General features: G+C 36.2%; 1 protein-coding gene across 1 annotated transcript; it reads right to left on the reverse strand.

Moving 5' to 3' along the window:
• Positions 1 to 4,833: 4,833 nt before the first annotated feature.
• On the reverse strand, positions 4,834 to 14,983 carry syf2 (SYF2 pre-mRNA-splicing factor). Its single transcript, XM_055169318.2, has 7 exons — positions 14,864 to 14,983; positions 14,379 to 14,477; positions 14,073 to 14,198; positions 11,364 to 11,484; positions 10,228 to 10,318; positions 6,009 to 6,107; positions 4,834 to 5,280 (listed from the first exon to the last, which is right to left on the reverse strand). Exons 1-7 carry the CDS (start codon positions 14,879 to 14,881, stop codon positions 5,115 to 5,117), a joined length of 720 nt encoding a protein of 239 aa, XP_055025293.1. The 5' UTR covers positions 14,882 to 14,983; the 3' UTR covers positions 4,834 to 5,114.
• Positions 14,984 to 15,175: the final 192 nt, after the last annotated feature.

Raw genomic sequence — 15,175 nt, forward strand, 5'->3', positions numbered from 1 at the left:
AAATGGAATTATCTCTGCTTTTTGCTCAAAATCTGGTGTTTTTGCAGAAACCTACCCATATTCAAAAGCTGATTACAAAAGAACTACTCAAGGTAGGATGAAACGGTTTTTTTTTGTTTGAAACCAGAGGGTCTCTTCTTTCATTTGGTATATTGTATGTTTATATATTTGAAGAAGAACATTTTCTGGAAGGCATTAAACTTTTGTGAAAATCAAGAAAAATGCTGGCGCTGGCTGGCAACTTTTTTGGATCCTAAGAATGAATGGGGCTAGGCTAAATGCTAACACATTCACAACGTCCTGTACAATGATTAAGTGCAGGCAATGAAAAAAGATAGGTATGTATTAATTAATCTAATTTGAGGTAAGAACATAGTAAGATATTGAAAAATGGTGCTGTTTTCCTTTAACCAAACTCAGAAGCCCCACTGACTTCAATCATAGAAAAAAAGAATACTATGGAAGTGAATGGGGCTTTTGATCTTCCTTTGTGTTCATCAAAATAAATAAATGTATCTAGTTTTATAACAACATGAGAGTGAGTAAGCGATGACAGAAATTTCATATTTGGGACCTTGCTATTGTTAGTGATTGGCATCAGGGGCGTCATGCACCAATTTTTTTTAAGGGGGCACAGTGTCAACAGCTCACAGAAATTTGTGCATACACAGACATCAAACGAAATATTATAGAGCTTTCAGTCTTTTCCATGGCACTTACATTTCTAACAATCTGAAAACCCCTGCTTTCATGCAAAAACCTCCAAAATAAAAGTGATGACTAACTTTAAAGGCGGAGTCCACGATGTTTGAAAAACGGTTTGGAGAAGGAGACGGGCCGACTACCAAAACACACTTATAGCCAATCAAATCAAATCAAATGCCGGTTTGCGTATGTGTGGGGCGGGTCTATCAACAGAAGGTCCAGATTCTATTGGGGTAGGGGCGTGTTTGTTTAGGTGATTTCAAATATCAACATTGGCTTTCAAACATCATGGACTCCGCCTTTAATATCAAATACTATTCAATAGGAATAATGACACATTTGCATCATATTTACATCTGAAACGGCATGTTTTATTTAAGTCTTAATGGCTCGTTTAATTGTGTCATTAATGCATTTTGCACAACAACTACATTATCATATACAATTAATGTAATTTTAAATCCATAAAGTATATAAACAACGAAAATGACATAAGCTGTAGCCACGTGATTGATTTTAATGTTCAATAATGATTTAAAAAAATATTTTTAGATAAAATTATTAGAGGAACGGATTTTTGCATTAAATTTTACCTCATGTGAGCATGTGAGATTCCGCGCCCGCGTGAACTCTGGCGAACTTTGGCGTTGTGCCAAGAAGATGAATCTCTACTAATATAACGTTGAGACGGTCACATTTAAAACCATACATTTTCTACACAGAGGACACATTACCGTACTGGGGTTTGGAAATGTTGTGAGCGTTTGTAACACGTTTTAATTTCTCAGATAGCCAAATGCAGCAGCAAGCCAGCAACAGCAGAGAGCTCGTGAGCGCGCCCAGACGCAGATGACGTCTGCGACTGCGCTGACTGCAGCGCCAGCTGCCGCCAGAATAAAAGTAATGTAACATGATCAAAACACTATCAAAACGGCGAAAAGTGACAAGGATGCAGCACAGAATGTATAATATTGTGCATATTAAACAGATTAAAAGTCAAATAACAGATTAATGGACGCTTATTTGATTTTGAGGTTGGATGCAAAATCCATTGGCTCAAAAAAAACAAGTTTGAATGGGCATGACGCCTCTGATTGGCATGTAGCCTACTATTATGGGAGGGTCGTAATAGAAAGCATTTTATTATACAAAAACTTCTTTACACCTGTCAACAAGACGAATCATCAATACTTTCAGTCTTAAACTTGGATGACCTCAGTGCAGAACGACACAGGCCAACTGCATATCTTATAGTTTCCTCGAAATCATCCTAGAAATGACGTGTTGCCTAATAAAAGATTTATTCACAAGAATTACAGCACATTGGAAAGATCCCTCATCTGCTTTGAAGTTAGTAACATCATCTCTTTTGTCTAGACACCTGAGGGCAGCGAAACCTGGCGGCAGATGGTGAAGATAACAACAGAATAATTGAATTGTTGTTTTTGGCATCTTCCTGAGGATGGGAGTGCAATATTTAATTCACACCAAAATATAAAGGACCATGTTTTTAAATAATTACGCTCTCTCTTACCTCAATTTTGAAAATCTATATAAAAATGTATGTAAAACTACTTCAGATAAATAAAGGGCAGTAGTAAATGTACTATTTTCAAGCACCAATTTTGTACTTAATATCCAATTATTAGTCTTTAGTACTTCTTAAAATAATCTTGAAAAGATCTTAGTGTACTCAGCTGTACTATTTTGAGACACAATTTATATCAATACCATAAAAATCAAGTATTATTTAGCAGGGTTAATTGTAACGCAGCTACTTCACATATTTCTACAGGGCCGAGCAATCTGTACTTTTGGTCTTTTTCTCTTACTATCAGATGATCTCCTGTGAATTTGTGAAAAGTTTTGATGTGTGTTTGGATAAGAATAAAGAGTGTTTTGGAGGCATAAAGGTAAATTTCTTTACCGCATGTTTTTTTCAATGTTGAGTTGCGTGTCACCAAATCCAACCTTATATTATTTTAATCACTGTCTTGTTACCTAAAACAACATTTTGAAACAAGTCAGCAACTCCTAGTAACTGATAGCTGGAATAGCGGGGATAGTTGTCACACAGGTATACAATGATACTAAAATGAATGCTACTGAAGTATATACGTTTAATTAGTATATTTGTAGTGTTCAACTTTTATTAAACTATTATTAAACACAAAAATGTCAATGTATTAAAAAGTGTATTTTAGCACATTCTAGTATATTTCTTTTTTTACCTGGGAAAACTTACAAGCCCAAACCATTAATACTAGTATATGTTGACCAATTTTGTAGCTGTACAGAAAATCCGAACCTTAAAGGGGTCATAGCATGAAAATCGGACTTTTCTCATGTTTAAGTGATATAATTGGGTCCCCAGTGCTTCTATCAACCTAGAAAACGTGAAAAAGTTCAACCCAGTAAGTTTGTTTGGGTAAGCCATTTTCTGCAAGCATGTGAAAAATTAGATTGTTCATATTGCCCCTGTTTTGTAAGGTAGGTAGCAAGGCGAATTACAAAAATACCGCCCCTTAATCTGTACTATCCAACCACGGCACTGCCATTTAGTGCAGAGAGAAAGAATAAATGACAGCACAATTGAGTTTCAATTACAACAAACCAACATCATTGTGATCAGTGTTTGCATTTCATCAGCTCATTTGCATTTTAAATGACACACCCAAAAACAGCACATTTTTGCTCAGGCCTACAAAGTGCCAATTTTAACATGCTATAATTAATTACCTGTGGAGTATTTTGAGCTAAAACTTCACATACGCACACTGGGAACACCAAATACTTATTTTACATCTTTAAAAAAATCTTAACTAAAACAAAAAACAGCTTGTACTGACAAATCTTAAAGGATTAGTCCATTTTCTTAATGTCATCCAAAATGTTAATGTCTTTCTTTGTTCAGTCGAGAAGAAATTATGTTTTTTGAGGAAAAAACATTCCAATGGACTTTAATAGAGCCCAACATTCAATACCCAACTCAATACTTAACACTTTTTTTCAACGGAGTTTCAAAGGACTACAAACGATCCCAAACGAGGCACAAGGGTCCCATCCAGCGAAACGACTGTCACTTTTGACAAGAAAAATAAAAATATGTACCTTTAAACCACAACTTTTCGTCTAGGTCCGGTCCAGCGCGACCTAACGTAAATGCTTAGTGACGTAGGGAGGTCACGTGTTACATATATAAAACACACATTTGCGGACCATTGTAAACAATAAACTGACACAAAGACATTAATTAGTATCAGTTGACATACAACAACGTAGGAACGGTCCTCTTTCAAGACGCTTGTAAACACTGGGGCGGAGTTTCGCGTTCGTCCTCTGTGACCTCTTGACGTGATGACGTATTGCGTCGGGTCACGCTAGCGCATCACGACCGGATCTAGACGAAAAGTTGTGCCCCAAAAGTGTACATTTGTCATTTCTCTTGTCAAAAATGACAATCGTTTTGCTAGATAAGACCCTTATGCCTCGCCTGGGATCGTCTACAGTCCTTTGAAACTCCGCTGAAAAAAACCTGTCAAGTGTTGAGCCAAGTACCAAATGCTGGGTTCCATTAAAGTCCATTAAAATGAGAAAAATCCTGCAATGTTTTTCTCAAAAAACAATTTCTTCTCGACTGAACAAAGAAAGACATCAACATTTTGGATGACATGGTGGTGAGTAAATTATCTGGATTTTTCTTTTAAGAAAATGGACTAATCCTTTAACTAGTACATTTTTGTAAGGTATGTTTGTAAAAACTACTTACTTAAAGGGATAGTTCACCAAAAAATGAAAATGTTGTCATCATTTACTTGCTCTAATGTAGTTACAAACCTCTATACATTTCGTTGTTCTGATGAACATGAAAATATTTTGAGGAATGTTTGCAACCAAACCAATCAGAAGCCCCATTGACGTTCATAGTATTCTTTTTTCCTACTATGTAAGTGAATGGGGCTCATGAACGGTTTGGTTACAAACATATCTGAAAATATCGTGTTCATTTTTGGGTAAACTATCCCCTTAAATGCTATAATTTAACTGGAGTAATCTAAACCATGTCTGGGAAACTGCCCCGAAATGTTGAGTATTTCGTCTGCATTATCATGTTATAAACTTACAGAATTATTTGTTTGAAAATGGTTTTATTCAACTTAAATCAAAACAAATCCACACATCCAAAAGCAAAAACACAGAAAGATGTCCACCTTACCACTCCAGGTAAAATTATTTCACCAACATTAAAACGGTCAAAGTGAGCACAAAGATGTACACCTCTTCAAAGTGGTTGGTTTTATATCACAACCACAGAGAAGAGAAATATCTATAAAGGAGCATTTTTACATAAAGCTAAAAATATTACTCGTCTGATGGAGAAGCGTCATCCATAGTAACAGTCTCTACGGTTACACGGCAGTTCCTCTCTCCAGGTTCTGCTTGATCTCCGCAGTGTATTTGCCATAAAACCGTTCGGCCTTCTTGTTGAACTTGGCGTTCCTCTCGTTGATATAATCGATGTCAGCATCATCATTGTAGGCCCTGCGACGACTGTATTTGGCACGCTTTTCAATCCTGGATACACACAAGAACACATTCATAAAGATTATTAAACATACAAGCTTCACTCTTTAGGGAGATATAGCTAAAAATATTAGCTCAATCTTGATAAAAAGTGCATTCCCAATGTTGATCACATTCATAGCGAATATACAGCAATGACCTTTTTAATCCATTCATTACTAGATGTTTGATACCGTAACAATGTCAGTTTTCAAAATCTATCAAAGAGGCAGCAAAACTCCTAAACATGCTTCTCCACGCACACACACAGACCGACGTTTCTTCAAACATCTTCAAAGTGCATTTGTGCGTCATGATCTGGCAACCGTAGCCCTGTCTAATGTCTCTCAGAAGCTAAATGCAACTACTCCACAACAGATGAATGCAGTCTCACACATAAACAAATCCTTCTCGACACGCAACTGCGCAAACACATCTGGACTGAGGAACACGCACACAAGGCCCAGATCTCAGTGCAGACTAACATTGGCTTCTTCTGCCAGATTCAAACGAGCCGATTGGCTTAAAGCATTTTCTACTCTGATGGAGACTGACAGAGGTGTAAAAGAGAAAAGAAAAGCGATAGATCTGTTAATAAACACACACAGGGCAAAGCCAAAACCTGTTGACCAGGTGCATCTGTTGTGTTAAAAGTCTGTCTGGCAAACTCATGTGGTAGTGAGGTCAGGAGATTCCCCGTGTAAACACACACACATAGACAAACACACACACAAACTTACTGTTTCTCAACGTCCTCCACCATGCGATTGATGCTCTCTTTTGAAGGGACGTGAGTCCCATGAATCAGACTGTTGGTGGTTGGGTGGAAATCTTCACCACTAAAACAGGAGATGATCAATAGATGAACAAATCAATAAAGATCACTTAAGCTGAGAACTGAGATATTAAGCTTATTAATGCAAAACTCATAAATGGTTGTTGTGAGCATTTATGATCACTGATACAACATTTCAGTGGCGACACAGATATTGTTTACTTATAATGATATCTGCCGATAGATACTGATAGTTTTGCTTTTTACTCCGTGTTTCAAATTATTATGATCTAAAATCCTACAAAGCATATAAACTGCAAATCTGTTGTCATTGTGACCCAATTCAAAATAATCACACAGCATCTGATGTGTTGTCTGATTGTGGGAAATTTGCTTTTATCGGCTAACACAAATTATAAATTAGTGCATTCCTACTATAAGTGCATGAAAAACTAATTTTGTATTCCACATGAAGAGGAAAGTCATGTGACGTTTGCTTGAACTTTTTAAAAAGTTTAGAATTTGTTACACATGCCGGCAAAATAAGGCGGGATGCACATCGTCTAATTTTGAGATAGAGGCAAAAAAGCTTAAAGTAACACTTTGTAGTTTTTCAACCTTCGTAATATATTTTCAAGACCCTTGTGATGGTACATCGACTTAAAATAGGTTGAATGACGTGTCCACCATAGCCTGACGGGGTCTTTATCGCTTTTACTCGTACTTTTAAACTTGGGGTTGCGGATAGTAACCCGGACACAAAACAAAAAATTACAAAAATCTGCTTTACGGCATACGTCACTTCCTCCACTTCCTCAAATTCGGAGGTGAGAGCGCAACTATTTATTTTCCTGATGATTTTGTCATGGCCGGTACAGCAACTACAAAAAAGAAACCCAAGGTTTTGTCGGAGGAGACCAGAAAGAGAAAAGGGGAGAGTGACAGAATAAAAGCTGGCGTGATACATTGGTTTATTTTTACTTTTAGTGCATGAAAAAATAATTTTGTATTTAACATGAAGAGGAAAGTCATGTGACTTTTGCTTGAACCTTTTAAAGAGCTAAAAAGTTGTGACCCATGCTGGCAAACAATGTGGAATGCGCATTGTCTCATTTTAAGCTAGAGGCAAAAAAAATGTATATTGATTTTGATTGAAATTAAGGTTTTCATAAAAAAAGTACATTAAGGCCTCGTCTAGCGACCCTAATGCTCTAAATAGTCATTAAACATCTACAATGATCTTTGTGTTTTCTGGGAGACAAATAATCCTAGATACGTGTCTATCCACATGCGAGTCTGACATTCTGGTTTCGGTTTTAATCTGGTAAGAATTAGAAAATAAAGTGCAGGACTTGTTTGATGTTAAAATAATTATTAAGAAAGTTCGGGACCTGATTGATATTAAGATAGTTATTAAGAGCGTCAAGACTCAAAAACGATCTTCCTCGCGCTGACTGACAGATCTGAAGCACGCACAGACAGGCAAAGCGTGACCCCAGGCCTGATATAAACACAGCCAAAAATGACTTTCTTACTTAGAATTTTTGTCTTGTTTTCAGTAAAAAAATCTAAACATTTTTAAATTAAGATGTTTTTCTTGATGAGCAAAATGACCTAGGACAATGGCCCTCATTTATCATTCTTGCGTAGAAACGAGCGTATATGTTGGCGTAAGATTATGCTTACACTCCTCTCACCGCCTGATTTATGAAACTGTGCGTACCGATGATATTCAGGTGTACGCAATATCTGCCCTTCATAAATGCCGCGGCTGAAAACGATCGTCATTAGAATAACACGCCCATATAAATTCAAGTCTCCGCCTCCCCCCACGCCCTCATTTTACGCCATTGACACACGAAAGACGGCAAAGAAGAGAATCCGGGGAAGTGAAAAGAAACAAAATTGTTTTATTTGGGAGTTTAAAGAGTGGGATTAAAGACAAATTAATAATTGGATGACAATTTGTAATATTCTTCTTATTATTTTTATTATTAATTGATATTTAGAAGAATAATTATTATTTATTATACTGTTGCCTACATCTAAATTCTATGTCTGCTTAATGGTTCAGATAATTTTTTTAAATAATATTTTAAAATGATGTAGTAACTTTTGTAGTGTGTTGTTCTGTATTTACATACAGTTGTTTGTTAGCTGTATCTTAGATCCAGTTTCATACGGAGCTCCGGATATAATTCAAATTAACAATTTGTTTCCACGACATCCACATGATTTACTACGCTAATTCATAATTTGAAGTAATAATAATTGTAATAGTAATTACGAAATATTATAATAATTAATTCCAAGGAACAAACTGTTGAATATTGGGAACAAATTCTAAATTTATGGCCATACTTTAGACTAAATAAGAAAAAGAAGTGTCCATGTAGCATAAAAATAATTTGTGGCCATAATTTTGTCCGCATGTCATCATGATCGGATTTACGGCTCCATTCAACACAATTACCTTATCTCATCTGTATTTATTTATCATCGAATGGTACGTAACTAGCTTACCTTTTATTGCATTACCATGTTTTCGTAGCACATCCTTGTGCTTTCTTGCAATGTGCCGCTTCAGATTCCAGGAAGAATATTTGCTAACTCTTTACAGTCTCTACGCAGTCCCTTTCAATTTTTTCTTCCTGCTCAATCTTAACTTTGATTTTTACTTTACATTTATGTATAAGGCTTGAATTTCATAACTTATTGCTAGACGTTTTTACAGATTCTCGAACTAGCAAATTATCAAAGGGCGTTCGGGGTTCAACGAGCGGTGCTGAGGGAGCGGAATATTCGGAAAGGCGCTTTGATGGTAATATTACCGCACCGCTCAAGGCTTCGCTCCGCTCCGCTCACATGCTCGCTCTGAAACATCAGGTAAAGCGCACAGGCTCTCAACTGAAGGAATACATATGCATACAAATAAAATGCTTTGGTAAAGTCTCACAAATTAAACATTGAACATTGTTGCATAAAAATAAACACTGAAGTTTATAATTACTATGTTTTTTTTACAGTGGGTCATAATATATCATATATTTTAGTTTGTCAGTGCGTTTTGTGGTGTTAGGAAGTGTTTGCGCATTTCTGCACTAACTCAAAATGTGCGTACACCACCTCCTGAGCTGGCGTAGGATTTGAGCGTGCCGTACGCCAACGTTCATATTGATAAATCTCAAAGTCACCGTGGTTTTGGGTGTACGCAAGGTGTACGCTGGAAATTTGGTGTACGCACTTTTGATAAATGAGGGCCAATAAGTCTACATTTTAGACCAAAAAATATAAAATTTAAGTAAATTTGAGTTTAAAATAAGGAAAAAACTAATTTTCTTGAATTAAGTGTTTATGAAAAAAGTAAACTTAACAAAAATTTTCTTATTCCATTGGCAGATTTTTTTGCTTGTTTTAAGCACAAATTTACTTATATAAAAGTCTATATTTTTGGTCTAAAAACTATTTTCCTAGGTTGTTTTGCTTATCAAGAAAACACATATAAATGTAAGAATTTTTAGATATTTTTACTTAAAACAAGACATAAAATACTAAGTAAGAAAGTCATTACCACAGTGTACACACATACACAGAATTACAGTTTTAAAAATATCTGTTTTGACAAGAATTCACACAGGTAGGACCTATAATCTGTTATATCTTAAGTAAATGTTTGGTTAACTGTTGGGGAAAAATATCTGATATATTATATTAGATCCATGTATTACAGTAGATCTTAAAGCTGTCTGTCTCAATGTCAATCAAACAACAACAAAAGAGGAAAAAGTTGATATATTTTTTTCTATAGATATGTTTTTGACTTTTTGTGTGCCAAATCTATAAGTTTGATAAGTGATTTGAAGGTATGGATGCAGTGATTTTATTTTTGAACCTTTAAAAATGGACTTTGCTAACTTTATCAACTTCAAACAGGTGTAGCTCTGTCATTTGTTGTCAGCTTCCAACAAATCATACATTGCTTTGAAGTTTTTTAATAGAGAATGTCAAATATAAATAACTCATTTTTAAAAATGAGCTCATTCTGACTCATTTTGCCATCACGGGTCACATTTGTACTTATTTCCATGTATAAAAACTATCATTTTTATTATTTTATTTTTCTATGGCTGCAGTGTCTCACAAACACGAATTCAACAGTCAATTGCGTATAATTCATATCTTACCACTCTTCTCTCTGTTTCTCATAGTTCTCCATATCAGGCTTGATCTGCTTTGTCAGTCTCTGGTACTGTCTCAGCTGAGCTTCAGCATACCCTATACAGACATACGACAGATGAATAAACACACATCAAGCAAAGGGGGTCCGGGAGGAAAAGGAGGCTCTCCAAGGGAGAAAATTATAATAATGACCAGATTGGAAGCTAAACAGGTGTGAAACACATGTCCTGCATGTTTTTATTTTTACATCTTTAATGTCACATGTGGCAGCCATATTCCCTCTAGCTCCCAGCCAATAGAAAGCAGACAATCAATGCTGCTCATTTACATAATAACTTTATATTATAAGGGACTTCTGTTGGCTTGCTTACCGAGACTGCTGACATCCGCATTTGTTGATATAGCTTTTTATTGTAATAGTACGGCTACAGTCATAAGATGTTACCGTTTCCATTTTGTAGATGTTTGTGCACTTCATGATGTTTATATTTTTCTATGCTCTTTACACCGCTGTTTATGGCATTATTGCAATTTCCTTATGTAATGTCAAACTCCAGCCCTTACATCATTTTTTCCCTCTTTCTTTTTTTTAATACAACACCAGTTAATTCTCATATTAACTTAAAAATATTTAATAGTGAAAGAAAAGGTATATAAAATTTTATTATTATTATATTCATGAGGATAATAAAATTTCCAATAATACTTGGAATAATTCTATACCCTATAATATACATTTAAATAATTTCCCGTATATCCTGTAGATTCTTGTTTTTGGTCTTTCATGTAATGCTGCTTTAAAAATGACAATAAATTTGACTTGACTGGTACAAAAATAAAAGGTAAGACGATTCTTATCAAATGTGTTTGAGATCATTAAAATTATTGTGACACTTTAAGCAACACATTATAAACAAAAGACCCAATACAGTAAAAAATATATTACAGTAAAATATATGCACACCTGTGACATCATTATTTTATATTGTAGCTCAGAAACAAGAACAGCAAACCTTACTTTTTTTTTTTTAAACAATTACTAAAAGTTTCTTTGTTGCTTTCTGTATTTAATAAACAGTTCCCTCTCATCAGGCTCCTCACTATTACAAAATATATCATGAATTGAGCCAAGCTTTTCTACCTGAAAATCCTGGATCGGGGTTCTTCTTCTTCCTTTTCTTCCTATCCCATCTCTCAGCATCTTCAGCGCTGATCTCCAGGAGCTTCACGCGGTCATAGTCTTCCCCACGCTCTGCACATTCCTGACATCCACAAACATTACTGTTACACACTTTTCATAGACTGCGCTTTTAAAGGATTAATCCACTTAAAAAATAAAAATAATATACTCCCCCCATGTCTTCCAAAATGTTAAATGTCTTTCTTTGTCTAGTTGAGAATAAATTAGTTTTTTTTGGCCATTTTTGCCTATATTTTGATAGTGAGTAGGAGAAGACAAGAAAGTACAGGGAGGAGAGAGGGGTATGGGATCGGCAAATGACCACGAGCCGGGAATCGAATTCGGGTTGCCAAAAGTGTGAAAGCACCACATGTCGGAGCACTTCCCACTACATCATCGGCTCCAACAGAAATTCGTTTTTTTTTTTTTTTTTAGAAAAACATTCCAGGATTTTTTCATTTTTATAGCCTTTACTGGACCCCAACAGGATATAGTTTCAATGCAGTTTAAAATTGCAGTTTCAACGCAGCTTCAAAGGACTCTAAATGATGGCAAACAAGGCATAATGGTCTTATTTAAAGAGGCCCTTCCACATAAAACCGTTTTTACTTGTATTTTTTGATATGTGTTAGGTCCATGTGTGTTTGTGTTGTGTTGTGAATGTGAAAATTAACTTCCGCCTCCTCTGTCAGCTCTAGCCACTGAAAAGAAATAAGCGTAGAAATCAGGTCAGTTAAAAAAGCTTATCAGTGTGACGTGGAACTGATCGAGGTCATTAATATTCATGAGCTCTTCAACTTGAGCCCGCGCCCACATATTACGTGTAGTTGAGTTAGTTTTAATAACAAGTTACAGCAAGGATGGCTAAACGTCAACCGTACCGTAATCGGGCCATTGTTTTTCGTCGAGAGACATATCATTCCTATTAAACGAGGGAATCAAAACAGTTGCTACATATTTGGATGTTCAGAAGAACGCTGGATTTGAAGAGAGACTGCGGATCCGGACAGAATGGCGCAGCTTATGTGAGTAAAGCACTTTAGTACTTTGTGTCACTGTAGTGGCCGGTGTTTTCTCTTCGGAGGGACGCGAATTCATGCTGCACACACGTTGAAAGGGTTTATGATAAAAGACACACACGCGTGTTTGCGAGTAAAACACAACAGTACTTTGTGTCACTATGAGTTCTCTTTAGGGACGCGATTCACGCGAATTCATGATGCACACGCATCGAATGTGATAAAAGACATGTGTTTGTTTGTGCGTTCGTTACACGTGTGTCGAAAGGGTTTGTGTAAAAAGACGTGTGTGTGTGTGTGTGTGTGTGTGTGTGTGTATGCGCTGCTACACGCGCATCGAAAGGGTTTACGATAAAAGACACGTGTGTGTGTGTGTGTGTGTGTGTGTGTGTGTGTGTGTGTGTGTGTGTGTGTTTTTGTGCGTGGGTTTACGATAAGGGTTTGTCAAAAGGGTTTATGATAAAATATGCGTGTGTAAGAAAGACACTGTGTCTTAAGACACTCACTTGACATTAAACTGATTACACATGAGATTAAATTGAAAGTTAGTTAGAACGAAAAACTGTTATCCAATAATAGCAGTGGGTGTTTACTTCCAAGTCGTCAATGCAGCGCGCCCATTAAAACGGATCACTTCTCTAACCAGCCTCAAAACCTGGGTACAAAATAGCCTATTACTTATTGCTTTTGATGTTTTTGGAGGAAAAATCATGCAAACATCATGAGTAGGCCTCAGACAACAGTCTAAAACAATAAAAACGCCAGAGGAAGGGCACCTTTAAAGAAACGATCGTCATTTTTGGCAAGAAAAATTAAAAATATGCACTTTTAAAACACAACTTCTCGTCTTGCACTAGCCGTGTGATGCCCCAGCGCGACCTCACGTAATTGTGTAAGCACTTCGAAAGGTCAAGCGTCAAAAATGTGAAACGCACATTTGCAGACCATTTTAAACAATAAACTGACACAAAGACATTAATTAGTATCATTCGACATACAACAACGTCGGAACGGTCTTCTTTCTCCACACTTTCTCAAACACTTGGGCGCTGTTTCGCATACGTCATGTGTGACCTTTTGATGTGATGACGCATTACGTGAGGTCGCACTGGCCCATTACATGGCTGGTGCAAGACGAAAAGTTGTGGTTTAAAAGTAATTTTTTATTTCTTGCCGAAAATGACAATCGTTTCTCTAGATAAGACCCTTATGCCTCGTTTGGAATCGTTTTGAGCCCTTTGAATCTGAGTTGAAAATGCATTGACACTGTAAACTTTTGGGGTCCAATAAAGTCTATTAAATTGAGAAAAATCCTGGGAAAAAATGAATTTCTTCTCGACTGAACAAATCTTAGTCGCAGACTAAATTGCATGTTTGAGCTGCTTTCATTTAAAAACACCTTGTACTGACATATCTTAACACGTCAGTGCTGTTGGTTTGTGTCAAAATGCACACCAGTATTGTTTTTCTATGTTTTGTTTGTAAAACTATTTAAATGTCCTTATATAACATAAAGCCTAGTCCTGGATTAATCTAAACCCTGTCCGGAAAACCACTCTATATATTGCTATATTTTTAGCGACCTGACACAGTTAATGATGTAAGTTGTGCACAGCCAATGCAACAGTGATGCTGTATTCAGGTGCTGTACCTTCTTCTTTTGGTCCACCAGGAGCTCATACTCCAGACGAGCCTTCTTGGCCTCCCAGTTGGACGGCAGCTTCAGTCTTTTGTCCTCCTCCACCACCTCCTGATGATTCAGCTTCCGGGCCTCATTCTACAAACACAATATAGTCACATGCCATACAGATTTAGCGGAAGGCTATATAATGGATGAATGCAATATATTTATCACAACCTTGATTAACATTATTCCAGAAATGCATCTGACTGACCTTAACTACTGAATCTTTTATACGATGAAATGATTAAAATGAGGTAAAGTGTGACGTTTTACCCTCTTTAAATGAAGCTCTCTGAACTTTCTCAGCCTATCCTCTCTCTTCTGAGCCGCTGGAGTCTCGGAGATTTCCTCTTCATTGTTGACAGCATCAACCTGCATACACAATTCAAACATCACATCCTCAGAATGATGACTTAAGTTAAGTGAAACAATGTGATCACAACATTATTAGTTTACTAAATGACGCATACTGCTCTAAACAGTACGTTAGGTTTTAAAATATACAAACTACTTCGCAGAATGACACTTAACTCGGATTAAAATGCTTAGATTTGAGTATCAATAGCTGCTAATTAGCATTAGCACTGTTAGCCACGACGATACGAATAACGCTCAAAAACAGATTACACTTAACGCTGCCACCTAACGTTAGATTTTTAATTTCACCGATAATCATTAATAAACTAGCAAATCAATAAAACAAATGTGCAAATCGGATTTTTATAATTTAAAATATGTTTTATCGCGTGTTTGTTTACCTCTGTGTCAGACGCCATTTTAGTTTTCTGAAACAGGAACTGCGTCACAGAATTTGAGTCCGGAAAATTTAAATGACCTAATACGGAGTTCCGCTTTCTTTGATTCCTGGTTACATTCGGTAATGCATTTCAGTCTACAGCGGTGTAGTAGTGTACAATATAACACTAATATGAAGAACAAGAAAAACAATTCAAGGGTTAGACAGAAGTAAAATAAAATTAAGAAAATAAAAAATATTCAAATATGTAGTATTTTCAATAAAGATTTTTATTAACTAAGCTGTTAGTAGTGGACACAGAAATATCTGTGTG

The sequence above is a fragment of the Misgurnus anguillicaudatus genome, chromosome 11, assembly GCF_027580225.2.
Source record: "Misgurnus anguillicaudatus chromosome 11, ASM2758022v2, whole genome shotgun sequence".
Lineage (NCBI taxonomy): Eukaryota > Metazoa > Chordata > Actinopteri > Cypriniformes > Cobitidae > Misgurnus > Misgurnus anguillicaudatus.

Coding starts and splice junctions, on each gene's coding strand:
- syf2 (XM_055169318.2), bottom strand. Junction 11,485..14,072: donor TGGTGGACCAAAAGAAGAAG/GTACAGCACCTG, acceptor TGTGGATGTCAG/GAATGTGCAGAGCGTGGGGA. Junction 10,319..11,363: donor CCCCGATCCAGGATTTTCAG/GTAGAAAAGCTT, acceptor ATGTCTGTATAG/GGTATGCTGAAGCTCAGCTG.